The sequence below is a fragment of the Ostrinia nubilalis genome, chromosome 7 (genome assembly GCF_963855985.1).
Source record: "Ostrinia nubilalis chromosome 7, ilOstNubi1.1, whole genome shotgun sequence".
Lineage (NCBI taxonomy): Eukaryota > Metazoa > Arthropoda > Insecta > Lepidoptera > Crambidae > Ostrinia > Ostrinia nubilalis.
Window position 1 is genome coordinate 12,702,085 of NC_087094.1, and position 16,802 is coordinate 12,718,886.

The following is a 16,802-nucleotide window of genomic DNA, read 5'->3' on the forward strand; positions in this document are numbered from 1 at the left end:
AAAGCTTATATGCACATAAAACACAGTGCATGAGGACAATTTAATGCCTCTTTTGCCATTTAATTCATTCTCCTCCAGTTAAAGTTACTGTGAGGTATTTGTTAGTTAGTGTATGCTTGCCGAACAAAATAGCGTTTCGAAGTTCCTAAAGAAATGAACTAAAAATTGACCTCTATCCTGCTTTAAAGCAACTATAAGTCTATGATAATTGTAAAAATTGTCGTCATTTCAGTCAAACGAATCAAACGACACAATAGGCAGCCTGCCTAAGTCGATGAACCTCATAGACTTCGGCGCCAAGAAGTCCAGCGGGCCAGGTAGCGTAAGAGTCAGTGTGCTTGAGGCGTTTGACCCACTACTAATTGAGCAAAGTAACGCTGGTGAGTGGTTTGTGTTTCATTTCCATTGCCTTCCCACGAGGTATGCGGGACTACTCCGAAACACGTTATCCGCAGTTTCGAATGTTGCCATCCCTCTCACAAAGCGAGAAGCCAGCATGAGTGACGGTGACAGATAGACTCGAAACTACGTAAACAGCGTTTCGGAGTAGCCCCCATGATTCCGAGCTTCGTCTATGGATTTTGAATTAATTGATTGAAAAAAATACGTAAAATAGACGAAAAATTTAAATTATAGACTTTCCAATATTGAAGCTATCGGAATCGTACCTTTTAGGTTCATTATCCATTAGGTCGGAGTTAGCTTAGCTGATTGTACCAGTACCAATATCTCCACCTTTTTGGATAATGGGCATTGGGTTCTTTCTCATACTTGGTACATAAATAATATGCAGAATAAGCAATACAATAATAAGCAATATACCTTTTCAACCTAAATGTAGAGTAATTTAGTCACTACTTCGGTACAATATAATTCTCATTTGGTAAGTTTATTGTATATGGAGAAAACTATTTCAGTATGCACTCACTTGAGTCAATAGTCGATCATTTTATTAGGGGTCAATTATAGCTTTGTAATTATTTTTGGGTTCGATTCATAAGCTTCATTTACACATAGCCATTGTGTTTTACGCTTTTGTGTGTGACTGATGCTCGTTGTCCATTGTAATTATTTATCATTTAGCACTATTTGCAAGTAATTTGGGAGCAAAAAAGCTAAGCACCATCAAATCTATGTGCAACAAAATATCCATTATATCACTTGGGTTTTACTTGTTTATACACTATCATATTTGTGGTTAATTTTCCCATACATGTTTTTGATTGTTTTGAAATTGTTTTCAATCAGTTTTGTGTTGTTGATTACAGTTTTACACAGAAGTTAACAAAATTATCGTTTCCTCAGTTAATTAACAAATAACTTAGTTCTAATTTGTGATCTCCGATTGCCTTTGTATTTGCTGAAAAATCAAGGTTATATTACTTAATTCAGTTTACCGTTTCTACTTATTGATCATGTGAATTCCTCAATGATTGGGTAATCTTAGTTAAAATTCATTACAAGCAGAAAAACTTTGAACGAGTTAAATGATATTTTATGCCCCCTTCATTTACTCGGATGAAAATTATAATGATTTTTATATTATACTTAATAGGGTCGTTTTTCCCTTGAACATCACATTGAAATCCCACAGAGTACGCAGGAGCAAGCGAATGCGGTAGCAGCGTGTATGAAGAGTACGACCCATTGAACTTTCTGTACGGCGAGACAGAGATGCGAGATACGCCCGTGTACGCGACCGTGAATAAGCGAGAGAGCACTATATTGCCGTCGCCCCCACCCAAGTCTATTCCTAGCGTTCCAGCTGTTAATATGCGATCTACTACTGTAAGTTTATAGTTGGTTACTTTGAGTTTCTTAAGCTGAGTTGCAAAACCTAACTTTAACAGTGACTGTAACGATAACCGGTGTGTTTTGTATGGAGTTTGACAGATTTCTGACGTTTGTCAAAGTCAAAGTAAGATGGTGCAAACGAGCCTTCAACCTTTTTTTAGTCATAGACCATTTTCAGTTTGATGTTTGAGGCTCAAATAAATAATTGTTCGTTTACTTTCAGAATAAGTTGTACGATTGCATAGTAAAAGTAAGAACGAGAAGCTACGATAGCGAGCACAGAGGCTTTTTGAAGATGGTCCTAGATGTCAGAAGTAAGTTTTCCTTCATTTTACATATTGTATACCTGACTCCGATGATATAAAACCTTATCCAAGCATAGAGCAGTGAAAACCCCAAAATGCGACATATCACCTTCATCCATTCATGTCTTCAATTGTGATCCGATACGCACTGTGTTAATATTTACCGATATTATTTATTATTGTCTGTCTTCTAGTACTTTCTCTAACAATGACTTATTTGAATTTTGCAGAAAGATTCGTGCATTCGGACCGCAAAACGAATCCGGGTCACGTGATCGCGGCGCGTTCGGGCGGAAAGTACCCGCCCAACACTAGCATAAAGATTCTAGTCCACCACGCTCACTCCGATGAGCCGATTACCTTTACGTCTGATGGTATGTTCATGTTTTGTGATCAATTTATTTGAAAATAGTGCCTATTACAACTACATAAAGTCTATAATGATTAGCTTAACGTCCGTACAAGTGACTAACCATGTTCTGAAAGTTACGTACGACTTCTTCTAGCGATTTAACTGTGTGTATTTCTTTTTTCAGTGGAGTCAACAGTAGAACATGTGATATTAACTGTAGTTTGTTCCCTCGAGGAGGATATCAGAGAGGATATGTCTGGTTATATGTTACGGGTAAGATGAATCTCATATTTATACAGGGTGTGTCGTAAATAGTGGCCCAAACCAAAGGGGTCGATTCTCTGTACACTGAGCTACCACATACCAGTATTTAAAAAAAAAAATTCAAGTTTGTTCAAAAAATTTTTTTTTAAAATTGTTACTTTGTGTTACAAATTTGATTACATTTATGTATTAACTAAGTATTCCAATCACTTTTTTCACAAACTGAATTTAAATAAACAAGTTTGTTTCGAAATCCAATACTCACTACTAGCAAAACGGTAGACTTTACCTTTACTTTTTGAACAACCTTTAACATACCTAATCTAATTTTTTAAATTCTGATATTATGTGGTACCTCCGTGTACAGAGTATCGACCCTTTTGCTTTGGATCACTATTTACGCCACACCCTGTATAATATCCATTCAATCGAATACGAATGATTCGATTATCTGTCTGTTGTTTTATTTTTAGGTATGGGGAGCTAAAGAATACCTCACACCAGGCAGTTCTCTTAGCGAGTACGATTACGTACGCGAATGCGTTAGGCTAGAGAAGGATGTAAGGCTGTGTCTACACGAGGGCGTGGACGATGCTCTGGCGAGGAGTGAAAGAGACGACGCGAGGGATTCGCATCTGACGCTGGACGATTTGTTGCCTACGCAAGGCGCTACGCCTATGTTGTCATTTGACAATCTGTCGATTTTGTTAGGTAAGTACTACTCATAAAAGAATATGATACACATACACAATTAATACGAATAGAGAGAGAATATATAAATAAATAAGCACAACCCTTCTAAAGCGCCATCATAACTTAATAATAATTCCAAGACAACTTTAAGAAACACTTTCTAGCCCTGAAAATTGAGTTAGTTTTTTAATTTGCTGTATATAGGGTGTTAGGTAAATGGGTATATGAGCCGACACTAGCCCATGTTAACATGGTCATATAAATGGTATGGTGAAGTCAGAAATTTGATATCATCATTTAAATTTTTTAAATTTTCATACAAAATAAATTTTATAAAATCCGATTTGTATTAAAATTAAAATAATTAAAACGAAGACATCAATTTTCTGACTTCACCAGACCATTTATATACCCATTTACCTAACACCCTGTAGATAATTTGTTTTTATTATCTTTGAAATCAAGAAATAGTCAACCGAGTTGGCAGAAATGTGCAAAGTAATGCTGACCTCATCATAACTCAGATTTGCTATATGTTTTTTTATGCAGACTGTATTTGCCTGCAATCGCACCTGATGTTAAGTGAAATGCAGTCTAGGATGAGAATCTAGAAATCTATGGGAGAGTCGCATTTTGTCAACTCATTGATTAGAGTATCAACTAGCCTATTGGAACGTCCCCAGAAACCTTAGAAGGCGAGTTATCCCGCGCCGTGGGCGTGACGGGGGCGGAAGGTGTATGCTCGCCCAAGGCGGTATTCCAGGCCGTGAAAGCGATTTGCGCGCTCGCCGGCGGCGTGGAAACGCTGCACGTTACTAATACTTTGAATGCGTTCGCGCAGGCTTGTACTGCTCAGGTGAGTTATTATTATTATTTTGAATCGTCATCGTTATCATCTTACTCATTTATTAGAGTAGGACGATCCTCTCTAATTTTGCAAAGTCAAAAATAGAGAATTTAGCCTGCACTCGACAAGATTGGGGAGGCTTTATATTCGCATATTTCTCCCTTATTGGATTACTTCATTATGACACGTTTTAAGGTTGTCTCTAATGTGGAAGTTTTAGAAGATTATGATAGTGATTGATTAGTAAGTGCATTCTCGATACGTGTGGCCCAAGTCTTAGTAAATAGAGTATGTTTGCTTGGAACAGAAATAGTTAACAACTTGATGATCTGTCTATTTCTGCATCCTAACTTTTATTTTGTCTTTCTTCAGGGAAACAACAACTCCATGACTCCCGAGATCCAAGCGGACAGTGGGCCATACTGCGCCGTCAACCTGCGAGCCGCCACCGCCCGGGAGAATGTGGCTTTACAAAGTGCGCGACTCAGAGACGCCGTGCGAGCGCTACTAGCGTTATACACGCGCGCTCGACTGCTGGACTTCCAGATGACAGACGCCCAGTATCTGCTACAGAACTCGGCTAGTGAGTACTCAGGTATGCATGTGTCTGCTGCATCTTGATACTTAGGACAGCGTTCAAAAGAGACGCAGTGCGCGCGCTACTAGCATTATACACGCGCGCTAGACTGCTGGACTTCCAAATGACAGACGCCCAGTATCTGCTACAGAACTCGGCTAGTGAGTACTCAGGTATGCATGTGTCTGCTGCATCTTGATACTTAGGACAGCGTTCAAAAGAGACGCAGTGCGCGCGCTACTAGCATTATACACGCGCGCTAGACTGCTGGACTTCCAAATGACAGACGCCCAGTATCTGCTACAGAACTCGGCTAGTGAGTACTCAGGTATGCATGTGTCTGCTGCATCTTGATACTTGAAATAGTTCTCGAAGCGAGTGTTTTAAAAGAGACACCGTGCGCGCGCTACTAGCATTATACACGTGGGATCGGCTACTGGACTTCCAGATGACAGATGCCCAGTATCTGCTACAGAACTCGGCTAGTGAGTACTCAGGTATGCATGTGTCTGCTGCATCTTGATACTTAGGATAGCGCTCAAAAGAGACGCAGTGCGCCCGTTACTAGCATTATACACGCGCGCTAGACTGCTGGACTTCCAGATGACAGACGCCCAGTATCTACTATAGAACTCGGCTAGTGAGTACTCAGGTATGCATGTGTCTGCTGCACCTTGATACTTAGGACAGCGCTCAAAAGAGACGCAGTGCGAACGCTACTAGCATTATACACGCGCGCTAGACTGCTGGACTTCCAAATGACAGACGCCCAGTATCTGCTGCAGAACTCGGCTAGTGAGTACTCAGGTATGCATGTGTCTGCTGCATCTTGATACTTAGGACAGCGCTTAAAAGAGACGCAGTGCGCCCGTTACTAGAATTATACACGCGCGCTCGACTGCTGGACTTCCAAATGACAGACGCCCAGTATCTACTACAGAACTCGGCTAGTGAGTACTCAGGTATGCATGTGTCTGCTGCATCTTGATACTTAGGACAGCGTTCAAAAGAAACGCAGTGCGCGCGCTACTAGCATTATACACGCGCGCTAGACTGCTGGACTTCCAAATGACAGACGCCTAGTATCTGCTACAGAACTCGGCTAGTGAGTACTCAGGTATGCATGTGTCTGCTGCATCTTGATACTTAGGACAGCGTTCAAAAGAAACGCAGTGCGCGCGCTACTAGCATTATACACGCGCGCTAGACTGCTGGACTTCCAGATGACAGACGCCCAGTATCTGCTGCAGAACTCCGCTAGTGAGTACTCAGGTATGCATGTGTCTGCTGCATCTTGATACTTAGGACACCGCTCAAGAGTAACGCAGTGCGCGCGCTACTAGCATTATACACGCGCGCTAGACTGCTGAACTTCCAGATGACAGACGCCCAGTATCTGCTGCAGAACTCAGCTAGTGAGTACTCAGGTATGCATGTGTCTGCTGCATCTTGATACTTGAGACTTCTTCAATCGTGCGAGAAATTAGGCTCACGATCCAATGACGTGTACGTGCCGCGTCATCATTCAAATATTGCATGAGGGAACTACCTTGCCTCGGTTCGATTGCATGCAACTAGCTCGTGGGATATGGTGGAGTATGCATTCTCGACATTTGAAGTTAGCGTAATGTGGCAATAAATATTTCTTTGCTACTATTTTTAGGATCAAAATAATCCTGCCCATAAAGTGTCGTATGCAACAACACGACACTTTCGATATAGCGCATGCTTGGTTCCTTGGAAATGGAAATTGTTAAGGTGTGGTTAAAATAAACTCTTGAGTAAGATTTCTCACGTATATTTCAAGTAAAATAAAACGTATTACAAATCAAACAGTCATGGCGAGAACAACCGAACAACGAACCAAAAACAAAACTCCTCTAGCGGTATTCAAACGAACTATTCTACTTTTTAAGAATACCACGCAAAGATAGTAGGTATTATAAAATTTACATCTTAACAGAAATCAATTCCTTAACAAATCGCAGTCCTATACAATTTCGAAACCACTATTCCCTGACCCCTTCCCGCCCACATTGCAGAAGCGGTCCCAGCGCACACTATAACGGAGACGACGCTATTCTGCATCGAGGCTGTCCACTGTCTACCGCCTTGCTGGGCGCACGACGAGTATCTGTTCCACGCTCAAGTGTACCACGGCACGCGGCCGTTGAAGGCTATACACCTTACGCAGTCCTCGAAGATTGAATGCGGAGGATTCTACCCTAGGATTATTTTTGATACGTGGTAAGTTGATTGTTAATATGCTTTAGATATAAGTGGTGTGCTTCCAGCAAAGTACAATGGGACCGGCTGTCGCTGAAGGCAGTTTTTTAGATCTATGTGATTCTACCCGAATTAAATAGATGTCAGAAGAGACGATTATGGGAGAATATGCGAACATCAGGACTCCCCAACCCGTCTGACGAGCTAGTTTACGACCAGCCCCGTTGTTGATATCGGCATTATGCGTATGTTTTACGAGCTTTCATTGACTTCTGATGCAATTCTGATTTTATTTTATTCTGATGCAATTTTTGTTTTTGGACAATAATCAATTTAAATGTTATTTGTTTTAAGGTTGAATCTAGCAGACCTGCCTTTATCAAACGTTCCCCGAGAGGCGCGACTAGTTCTCACCCTTTACGGGCGAACTAAACGGCCGCCGGACCAGCAGCCAAGCGATAGCCAGCAGAATGGAACTGATCCTGAAGAGCATGACGTCATGTACGACCAAGAGGAGCTGGGATGGGCCGCGATACAGCTTTTTGACTATGACGGGTACGTGTTATTGTGCATATTTAAAAATAACATTAGTGCAAACTGCAACTGGAAAATTGTCATAAACTGTGCGGACATCTTTTCTCATTTTGGTTCATTTAATATTATATTTGTTCTGGAAGCTATGTGGAACCGTCGCGTCTATTCTATAGCAGATAAGTATATGGCAGCTTAAAGTCTTAACACCAGCCTCGCTACACAAAATAACGTGATATAGGTAATTTTGGAATCGTTACACGGAGGGAAGCAAAACCAAAAGAAGCCGGAGCTAAACTGTTCCAAATCTTCACTGATAGAGTAACCGTATGACTCTTTGAACCATTAACCCCGAGTGCCATTTTGAACTTTATCTCCTTACAGTTGGTGTTAAATGTCACCTGGCAAGTTTTAGATTAACGTGGTATTGTAACGCTGACGAAATGTGACTTTGTCTAAGAGGGCGGAGTTTATTATTCATCATCATCATCATCTCAGCCATAGGACGTCCACTGCTGAACATAGGCCTCCCCCAATGCTTTCCTTGTTACCCGGTCGGTAGCGGCCTGCGTCCAGTGCTTTCCTGCTACCTTTATGATGTCGGCAGTCCACCTTGTGAGTGGAGTTTATTATTACTATTATACACCACTAAATTTTAATCACCGAAAAAAAAATTCTGGTTAATGAGTTATTGATACTGATCCCATTTGTGCAAAAAAAAGAGTAAAATAAAGTGACTTAAAATATCCTCCTAAAATTGGTAATTTATTGACACACGCGTCGCTAGCACTATTTACGTACGATAATGTATAGCCTGACCAGGAACATAAAAACCCTGGCATAGAGGCGCGTCAATTGCATTTGATAGTGCAACACTGAGTACAGTCGTACATGACGTGTTAAATTAATAGGCTAAATTTATGTATCGGGATTCAGGATTACGGGCTAATTTGATATTTTCATAAAGAAACGAAAAAATATGATTAAAGGTAACCTGGTTTAAATAAATTAAATGAAACCATCAATCGAGCTAGTAGGATTTATTTTATTATTCATCAATAATCAAATTCAGAACTTGAATATTCAACTGCAATGTCTGCTCATGAACGCTTCAAACTCGGTACTTCTTTCCCAATTCCATAAAATTCAAAACTTAGAAAGTGACAAAAAACTTTAAAATAGGTAGTTGAAACAGACTTCAGCTAATTTTCATAGTGGACTGTACTATACGATAAACATGTCAGTCAATTTGACAACCTTTGTCGGAAACATTATTCAATGAAAATATTGTCCGAATCCTTAGTATTTCTCTTCGACAAATACATTAACACATTGTGAACCACTTTTCTTTCACGACTATAAAAATATTTTAGCAATTTAATTCACAAAATCAATTGCACACATTTAAAATAAAGTTTGTTTACACTTTGACAACAATAGACTGACATGCAAGGTGACATGTCAATGAAGTTTTCAGTTATTGTTGCCATTAAAAGAAATTAGTACCATTAGTTTTCCGCAACATGGCGAGGGTTTTTATGTTCCTGGTCAGGCTATAACACTTATTAGAATTCCAAAAGGGTCTAAGTTAGCTAAGTATATAATAATAACACTGGAAGCGTGATCGAGGCGTGAGCGGGACAGACAGATCGATGCAACGTGCGAGCGCGTACGACTACTCTAGCGAGCAGCGGAGTGACCCAGCTGTGACGCGTAAAATATGGACTAAAGAAAATTTAATAAAAAAACAACTTTATGAAAAACATTTATTTTTCTTTTGCTTTTAATTTTTCACACGTTTCTATAGCCTGACCAGGGACATAAAAACCCTCGCCATGTTGCGGAAAACTAATGGTACTAATTTATTTTAATGGCAACAGTAACTGAAAACTTCATTGACATGACGTCACCTTGCATGTCAGTCTATTGCTGTCAAAGTGTAAACAAACTTTATTTGAAATGTGCGCAATTGATTTTGTGAATTAAATTGCTAAAATATTTTTATAGTCGTGAAAGAAAAGTGGTTCACAATGTGTTAAAGTATTTGTCGAAGAGAAATACTAAGGGTTCGGACAATATTTTCATTGAATAATGTTTCCGACAAAGGTTGTCAAATTGACTGACATGTTTATCGTATAGTACAGTCCACTATGAAAATTAGCTATGGTTTGTTTCAACTACCTATTTTAAAGTTTTTTGTCACTTTCTAAGTGTTGAATTTTATGGAATTGGGAAAGAAGTACCGAGTTTGAAGCGTTCATGAGCAGACATTGCAGTTGAATATTCAAGTTCTGAATTTGATTATTGACGAATAATATAAATCCTACTAACTCGATTGATGGTTTCATTTAATTTATTTAAACCATGTTACCTATAATAATAATTTTTCGTTAATTTATGAAAATATCAAATCCAGAATCCTGATATATAAAGTTAGCCTATTAATTTAACACAGGTACGACTGTACTCAGTGTTGCACTATTAAATGCAATTGACGCGCCTCTATGCCAGGGTTTTTATGTTCCTGGTCAGGCTATACATAACCTGTTAATTTTTTTTCGGAGATAAAAATTTAGTGGTGTATTACTCGGACAATAGAAGCGTCTCTTAAATAGTAGATATAGTCATAAACGGCTTTTATTCTTCCAGGATCCTAGCATCGGGTAACTACGTGCTTCCGATGTGGCCGGTGTGCTGCGACCGGCGCATCGGGCCCGCGCCGCACCTCATGAACACGCCGCCCGCGCCCTACCCCGTCGTCAATATTGGTGAGACTTGTTTAAATAAATATCAATGGACATTTTACACTACGCTTCTAGTCCCAAACTAAGCAAAGCTTGTAAAGCCTGGTCCGTGAGCACGTAGAATTTTGTCCAATGACCCCAAGCTACCCATCCTTATCGCTCACGCGTAATTATGTTGCTGTCGCGCTCGCACACTCACTGCGGGCGCCCGTCGCACAGTCGCGACAGCAATATAATTACGCGCGAGCGATAAGGATGGGTAGCTTGGGGTCATTGGACAAAATTCTACGTGCTCACGGACCAGGCTTTACTATGAGTACTAGATAACGGATAAAAACATACTTAAATACTTTTTTTGTAAATACATATTATACATAGTAACACCCAGACCCATCACAGAAATTGAAATTCATCATTTCAATTTCTGTCCGGCCAGGAATCGAACCCGTAGTAGTCCGATCTGAACCACTAAACCTTCGATTAGTTTTCACTAAAAATCAAATTCAAATAAATTCTGGTTGTATTTTGTGAATAGGAACATCAGACAGAACGTTTTTACTTTCGCCTCCTTTGAACATCTCGAGTTCATGAGATTAGCGAGATCGACAGTTCAGAAAGTCGGAGAAATTGAGTAGGCTCACTTTACACACCATACGCGTATTTTATTTGATTTATTAGAGTTTATTTATGTCTTTACGAACTCCTATTTTTTCTGTTTTGAATTTCCTTCGTGTGACTCTCCACTGATTTTTATTGGCGCTCATTCAGATCTCATATGTATACAAAAATGTTCCGAGTGAGATAACGAAACAGTTCCCTTAGCCTCTGTATGCAACCTTTTTATACCCTACAAACGATTACAGAAATACCTCGCTACGTGCACAACGGCATCAAGTGGTCGCCAGAGGAGAGCCGCACGCTGACTCCGTCCGATTTACCCGCGTTTGATTCCCTGGACGGACACACGCAGTCGCAGCTGTTGCATCTAATCGAGCAGGGCGCTTACCAGAGGATGCCAACTGAAGGCAGAGAGGTGAGATAATATATAATATACTATAATCCTGCTACGTACACAACAGCTTCAAGTGGTCACCCAAAGAGAACTGCACTCTCACGCTACTTTATCGATTTTTCGCGATAAGCCCATACGTTTGTCATCTAAAATGATCGATAAGAGTTATCACGGCGCACATCTTAGTTCTGCCTAGATAGAACAGGGCGCTTACCAGAGCATGCCCACCGAAGGCAGGGAGCTAAGATCGTATAGAAAGATTTTTTTACTAGATCCAAAACATTACAACTTAGTTACATACAGGTACCAAAACTTGGATTAAGATTAAACAATACTTCGTTTGGATTGTACCTTCATTTTTGTTACGCCCAACGTCAGCGAGAACTTAGATGTGCTGCAGACTTGTAGGCTTTGTATCACGTCATATGTTACCCCTTTCGATACTAGTGTAAATCATGTTATAATATCATTTTGTCAGATAATGTGGGAGAAGCGTCAATACCTGGTGGAACTACCAGGAGCTTTGCCCCTGGTACTGCTAGCGGCCACGAATTGGTACGGCGAGCATCGCGCGCACCTCATCTCACTGCTGAAGCTGTGGCAGAAGCCTTCGCCACTCAACTCCATGCATTTGCTGCTGCCATGGTAAGTAAAGTTTTATTTATTTGAAACATGAAGGTAGACACAACTAATGAATTTGGGTTTTTTGTAAATAGAGTTTTGTTTCTTTATGTGGCGCAAAAATGAATGCGATTAGGTTTGAGCAATATGATCAAGCAATATGATTTGCATTTTTTTTCACATTTTTGCCATTTAAAAAAGCCTAGCCTAGTTTTCGTATGCTGTTTTGACGACACACATCTCGTAATAGTTGTGGATACGGGTTTTTAAACGTATGCAAATCTTAGAATCATATAGGATAGTCTCTAAAACTACCTACTGATAAGTCCTACTGTTAAGTATGACTTTAATGTCTTTACTTTTTCTATTATTTCAGTTTCCCCGATGCCGCAGTGCGTCAAACAGCAGCGCGTCTGCTGAACGATATGTCAGACGACGATCTGTGTCGAGTGCTGCCGCAACTCACGCAAGCTTTGCGCCACGAGACCTACGAGTGCAGTCCTTTAGCAGGTATATAATAAATATGGGACCTGAAGTTTATGTGCATTTTTTGTATTGTATTTACACAGCAATAAAGTTACAATTTGATTGTTATTATTACAGTTTTAATTAAATTTTACTAAAATGATTTCTTTTGTTTCAGAGCTTCTACTGTCACGGGCCCTGTCGGCTCCCGCTGTAGCACATAAACTATTCTGGCTTTTAGTTCACTCATTACCAAATGTGCCTCAGGTAAATAAATATTAATTTTTATTCATAAAGTAGTTGTAGAAACACGATGTCACATATCTTTTTAGACAAAGTGTGCGTTAGTATCTTGTTGATAATGAGGAAAATACCAATTATACTATACAACTCTTTAAATCGTAACGAAGATGACTACGAAATTAAACATTTCATTGGGTAGCAAATGATCAAAAGAGAAATGTTAGCTAACAGTTTCATTTAACAAGTTATACTACTATGAATACGTATGCTGTTGTGTGCAGTTTAATTTAACCTTAAACTTCTTTATACGTCAAACAGGCACCAAACGAAGAATTCCTTGGTATCACGCTAGAAGAAAACGCGGGTGAGCCTCCCGAAGTGGACGCTTACGTCACAGCCGCGTGGCGCTACCGGCTCATGTTGCGAGCGCTACTCGCTATCTGCGGCGAGAACTTACACGCCACATTGGTCAGGCAGCAGCTGTTGGTTAAGGTAATATGTTGGGACATTTGGAATGTTTGGTCATCGCAGAATATACTTTATCTAAAGAAAAGTTAGGACGATTTTGGATTTATAACCTGCACGCCACGCTGATTCGGTAGCAGCTGTTGATTAAATGGAAGTGGGTATCACGCTAGAGGAGAACGCGGGTGAGCCGCCCGAAGTGGACGCTTACGTCACAGCCGCGTGGCGCTACCGGCTCATGTTGCGAGCGCTACTCGCTATCTGCGGCGAGAACCTACACGCCACATTGGTCAGGCAGCAGCTGTTGGTTAAGGTAATATGTCGGCTCATTTGCAATGTTTGGTCATAGCAAAATATACCTTATCTAAAGAAAACTAAGGACGATTTTGGATTCATAACCTGCACGCCACACTGGTCAGGCAGTAGTTTTTGGTCAAGGTAAGTGGATATCACACTAAGGACAAAAGAACGTGGATGAGCCGCCCGAAGTGGATGCTTACGTCACAGCCGCGTGGCGCTACCGGCTCATGCTGCGAGCGCTACTCGCTATCTGCGGGGAGAACTTGCACGCCACATTGGTTCGGCAGCAGCTGTTGGTTAAGGTGAGATAACGGGTCTATTCCCACCTCTCGTTCCCACCGCTGCAACTCCTGTGTAGCCAGGATCTACAGCTTGACCGCCAATAAAAACCCAACCAAGGTCAAGTTTGTCCTGGGGGAAAGTCGCTTTTTGCGAGGAGAACTTGCAGGCGACATTGGTTCGACAGCAGCTGTTGGTTAAGGTAATATGTTGGGACATTTGGAATGTTTGGTCATCGCAGAATATACCTTATCTAAATAAAATTAAGGATAATTTTGGATTCATTACCTGCACGCTACACTGGTCAGGCAGTAGCTTTTGGTCAAGGTAAGTGGATATCACACTAAGGACAAAAGAACGCGGGTGAGCCGCCCGAAGTGGACGCTTACGTCACAGCCGCGTGGCGCTACCGGCTCATGCTGCGAGCGCTACTCGCTATCTGCGGCGAGAACTTACACGCCACATTGGTCAGGCAGCAGCTGTTGGTTAAGGTAATATGTTGGGACATCTGCAGTGTTTGGTTATAGCAAAATATACCTTATTTAAAGGAAATTATGGATGATTTTGGTAACATAACATGCACGCCACGCTGCTTCGGTAGCAGCTGTTGATTAAATGGAAGTGGGTATCACGCTAGAGGAGAACGCGGGTGGAACGAAGTGGATGCTTACGTCACAGCCGCGTGGCGCTACCGGCTCATGTTGCGAGCGCTACTCGCTATCTGCGGGGAGAACTTACACGCCACATTGGTCAGGCAGCAGCTGTTGGTTGAGGTAATGTTGGGACATCTGCAGTGTTTGGTTATAGCAAAATAAGCCTTATGTAACGAAAATTAAGGATGATTTTGGATTCATAACCTGCACGCTACACTGGTCAGGCAGTAGCTTTTGGTCAAGGTAAGTGGATATCACACTAAGGACAAAAGAACGCGGGCGAGCCGCCCGAAGTGGACGCTTACGTCACAGCCGCGTGGCGCTACCGGCTCATGTTGCGAGCGCTACTCGCTATCTGCGGGGAGAACTTACACGCGACATTAGTTCGGCAGCAGCTGTTGGTTAAGGTAATGTTGGGACATCAGCAGTGTTTGGTCATCGCAAAATATACTTTATCCAAAGAAAACTAAGGACGATTTTGGATTCATAACCTGCACGCTACACTGGTCAGGCAGTAGCTTTTGGTCAAGGTAAGTGGATATCACACTAAGGACAAAAGAACGCGGGTGAGCCGCCCGAAGTGGACGCTTACGTCACAGCCGCGTGGCGCTACCGGCTCATGCTGCGAGCGCTACTCGCTATCTGCGGCGAGAACTTACACGCCACATTGGTTCGGCAGCAGCTGTTGGTTAAGGTGAGATAACGGGACTATTCCCACCTCTCGTTCCCACCGCTGCAACTCCTGTGTAGCCAGGATCTACAGCTTGACCGCCAATAAAAACCCAACCAAGGTCAAGTTTGTCCTGGGGGAAAGTCGCTTTTTGCGAGGAGAACTTGCAGGCGACATTGGTTTGGCAGCAGCTGTTGGTTAAGGTAATATGTCGGCTCATTTGCAATGTTTGGTCATAGCAAAATATACCTTATCTAAAGAAAACTAAGGACGATTTTGGATTCATAACCTGCACGCTACACTGGTCAGGCAGTAGCTTTTGGTCAAGGTAAGTGGATATCACACTAAGGACAAAAGAACGCGGGTGAGCCGCCCGAAGTGGACGCTTACGTCACAGCCGCGTGGCGCTACCGGCTCATGTTACGAGCGCTACTCGCTATCTGCGGGGAGAACTTACACGCCACATTGGTCAGGCAGCAGCTGTTGGTTAAGGTAATATGTTGGGACATTTGGAATGTTTGGTCATAGCAAAATATACTTTATCCAAAGAAAACTAAGGACGATTTTGGATTCATTACCTGCACGCTGCACTGGTCAGGCAGTAGCTTTTGGTCAAGGTAAGTGGATATCACACTAAGGACAAAAGAACGCGGGTGAGCCGCCCGAAGTGGACGCTTACGTCACAGCCGCGTGGCGCTACCGGCTCATGTTGCGAGCGCTACTCGCTATCTGCGGGGAGAACTTACACGCCACATTGGTCAGGCAGCAGCTGTTGGTTAAGGTAATATTGGGATATCTGCAGTGTTTGGTCATAGCAAAATATACTTTATCCAAAGAAAACTAAGGACGTTTTTGGATTCATAACCTGCACGCCACGCTGCTTCGGTAGCAGCTGTTGATTAAATGGAAGTGGGTATCACGCTAGAGGAGAACGCGGGTGAGCCGCCCGAAGTGGACGCTTACGTCACAGCCGCGTGGCGCTACCGGCTCATGTTGCGAGCGCTACTCGCTATCTGCGGGGAGAACTTACACGCCACATTGGTCAGGCAGCAGCTGTTGGTTAAGGTAATGTTAGGATATCTGCAGTGTTTGGTTATATCAAAATAAGCCTTATGTAACGAAAATTAAGGATAATTTTGGATTCATAACCTACTCGCGACATTGGTCAGGCAGCAGCTGTTGGTTAAGGTAATATTGGGATATCTGCAGTGTTTGGTCATCGCAAAATATACTTTATTTAAAGAAAATCAAGGACGAATTTGGATTCATAACCTGCACGCTACACTGGTCAGGCAGTAGCTTTTGGTCAAGGTAAGTGGATATCACACTAAGGCCCGATTTTTTGATTCGTAGTTAAAATAACCGATGGTCAAATTTGACAGATGTCATGTGACAAGTGGTTAATTAACAGAAAAAAATATTTTTCGAACTATTGTTAGCTTGACTTTTAGTACATTTTTAAACTATTAGTTAACATTTTGTTAATATTTAACCATTAGTAGCAAAATTTAACAATAAGTTATTTTAACTAAGAATCAAAAAACTGGGCCTAAGGACAAAAGAACGCGGGCGAGCCGCCCGAAGTGGACGCTTACGTCACAGCCGCGTGGCGCTACCGGCTCATGTTGCGAGCGCTACTCGCTATCTGCGGGGAGAACTTACACGCCACATTGGTCAGGCAGCAGCTGTTGGTTAAGGTAATGTTGGGACATCTGCAGTGTTTGGTCATCGCAAAATATACCTTATTTAAAGAAAATTAAG

General features: G+C 41.7%; 1 protein-coding gene across 1 annotated transcript in view; it reads left to right on the forward strand.

Annotated features, from left to right (window-relative positions):
• The window catches only part of LOC135073502 (uncharacterized), a 37,145-nt gene that overhangs the window by 9,290 nt on the left and 11,053 nt on the right, over nucleotides 1-16,802 (forward strand). The window contains exons 6-28 of the mRNA XM_063967687.1: nucleotides 233-380; nucleotides 1,595-1,788; nucleotides 2,018-2,108; nucleotides 2,330-2,473; nucleotides 2,636-2,724; nucleotides 3,189-3,426; nucleotides 4,092-4,264; nucleotides 4,628-4,850; nucleotides 4,999-5,160; nucleotides 6,875-7,079; nucleotides 7,413-7,613; nucleotides 10,239-10,357; nucleotides 11,197-11,366; nucleotides 11,824-11,990; nucleotides 12,343-12,476; nucleotides 12,610-12,698; nucleotides 12,993-13,227; nucleotides 13,313-13,452; nucleotides 13,559-13,577; nucleotides 14,067-14,209; nucleotides 14,596-14,614; nucleotides 14,923-15,065; nucleotides 16,334-16,352. Coding sequence (XP_063823757.1) covers nucleotides 233-380; nucleotides 1,595-1,788; nucleotides 2,018-2,108; nucleotides 2,330-2,473; nucleotides 2,636-2,724; nucleotides 3,189-3,426; nucleotides 4,092-4,264; nucleotides 4,628-4,850; nucleotides 4,999-5,160; nucleotides 6,875-7,079; nucleotides 7,413-7,613; nucleotides 10,239-10,357; nucleotides 11,197-11,366; nucleotides 11,824-11,990; nucleotides 12,343-12,476; nucleotides 12,610-12,698; nucleotides 12,993-13,227; nucleotides 13,313-13,452; nucleotides 13,559-13,577; nucleotides 14,067-14,209; nucleotides 14,596-14,614; nucleotides 14,923-15,065; nucleotides 16,334-16,352 — 3,265 coding nt within the window. The remainder of the gene's footprint in view (nucleotides 1-232; nucleotides 381-1,594; nucleotides 1,789-2,017; nucleotides 2,109-2,329; nucleotides 2,474-2,635; nucleotides 2,725-3,188; nucleotides 3,427-4,091; nucleotides 4,265-4,627; nucleotides 4,851-4,998; nucleotides 5,161-6,874; nucleotides 7,080-7,412; nucleotides 7,614-10,238; nucleotides 10,358-11,196; nucleotides 11,367-11,823; nucleotides 11,991-12,342; nucleotides 12,477-12,609; nucleotides 12,699-12,992; nucleotides 13,228-13,312; nucleotides 13,453-13,558; nucleotides 13,578-14,066; nucleotides 14,210-14,595; nucleotides 14,615-14,922; nucleotides 15,066-16,333; nucleotides 16,353-16,802) is intronic.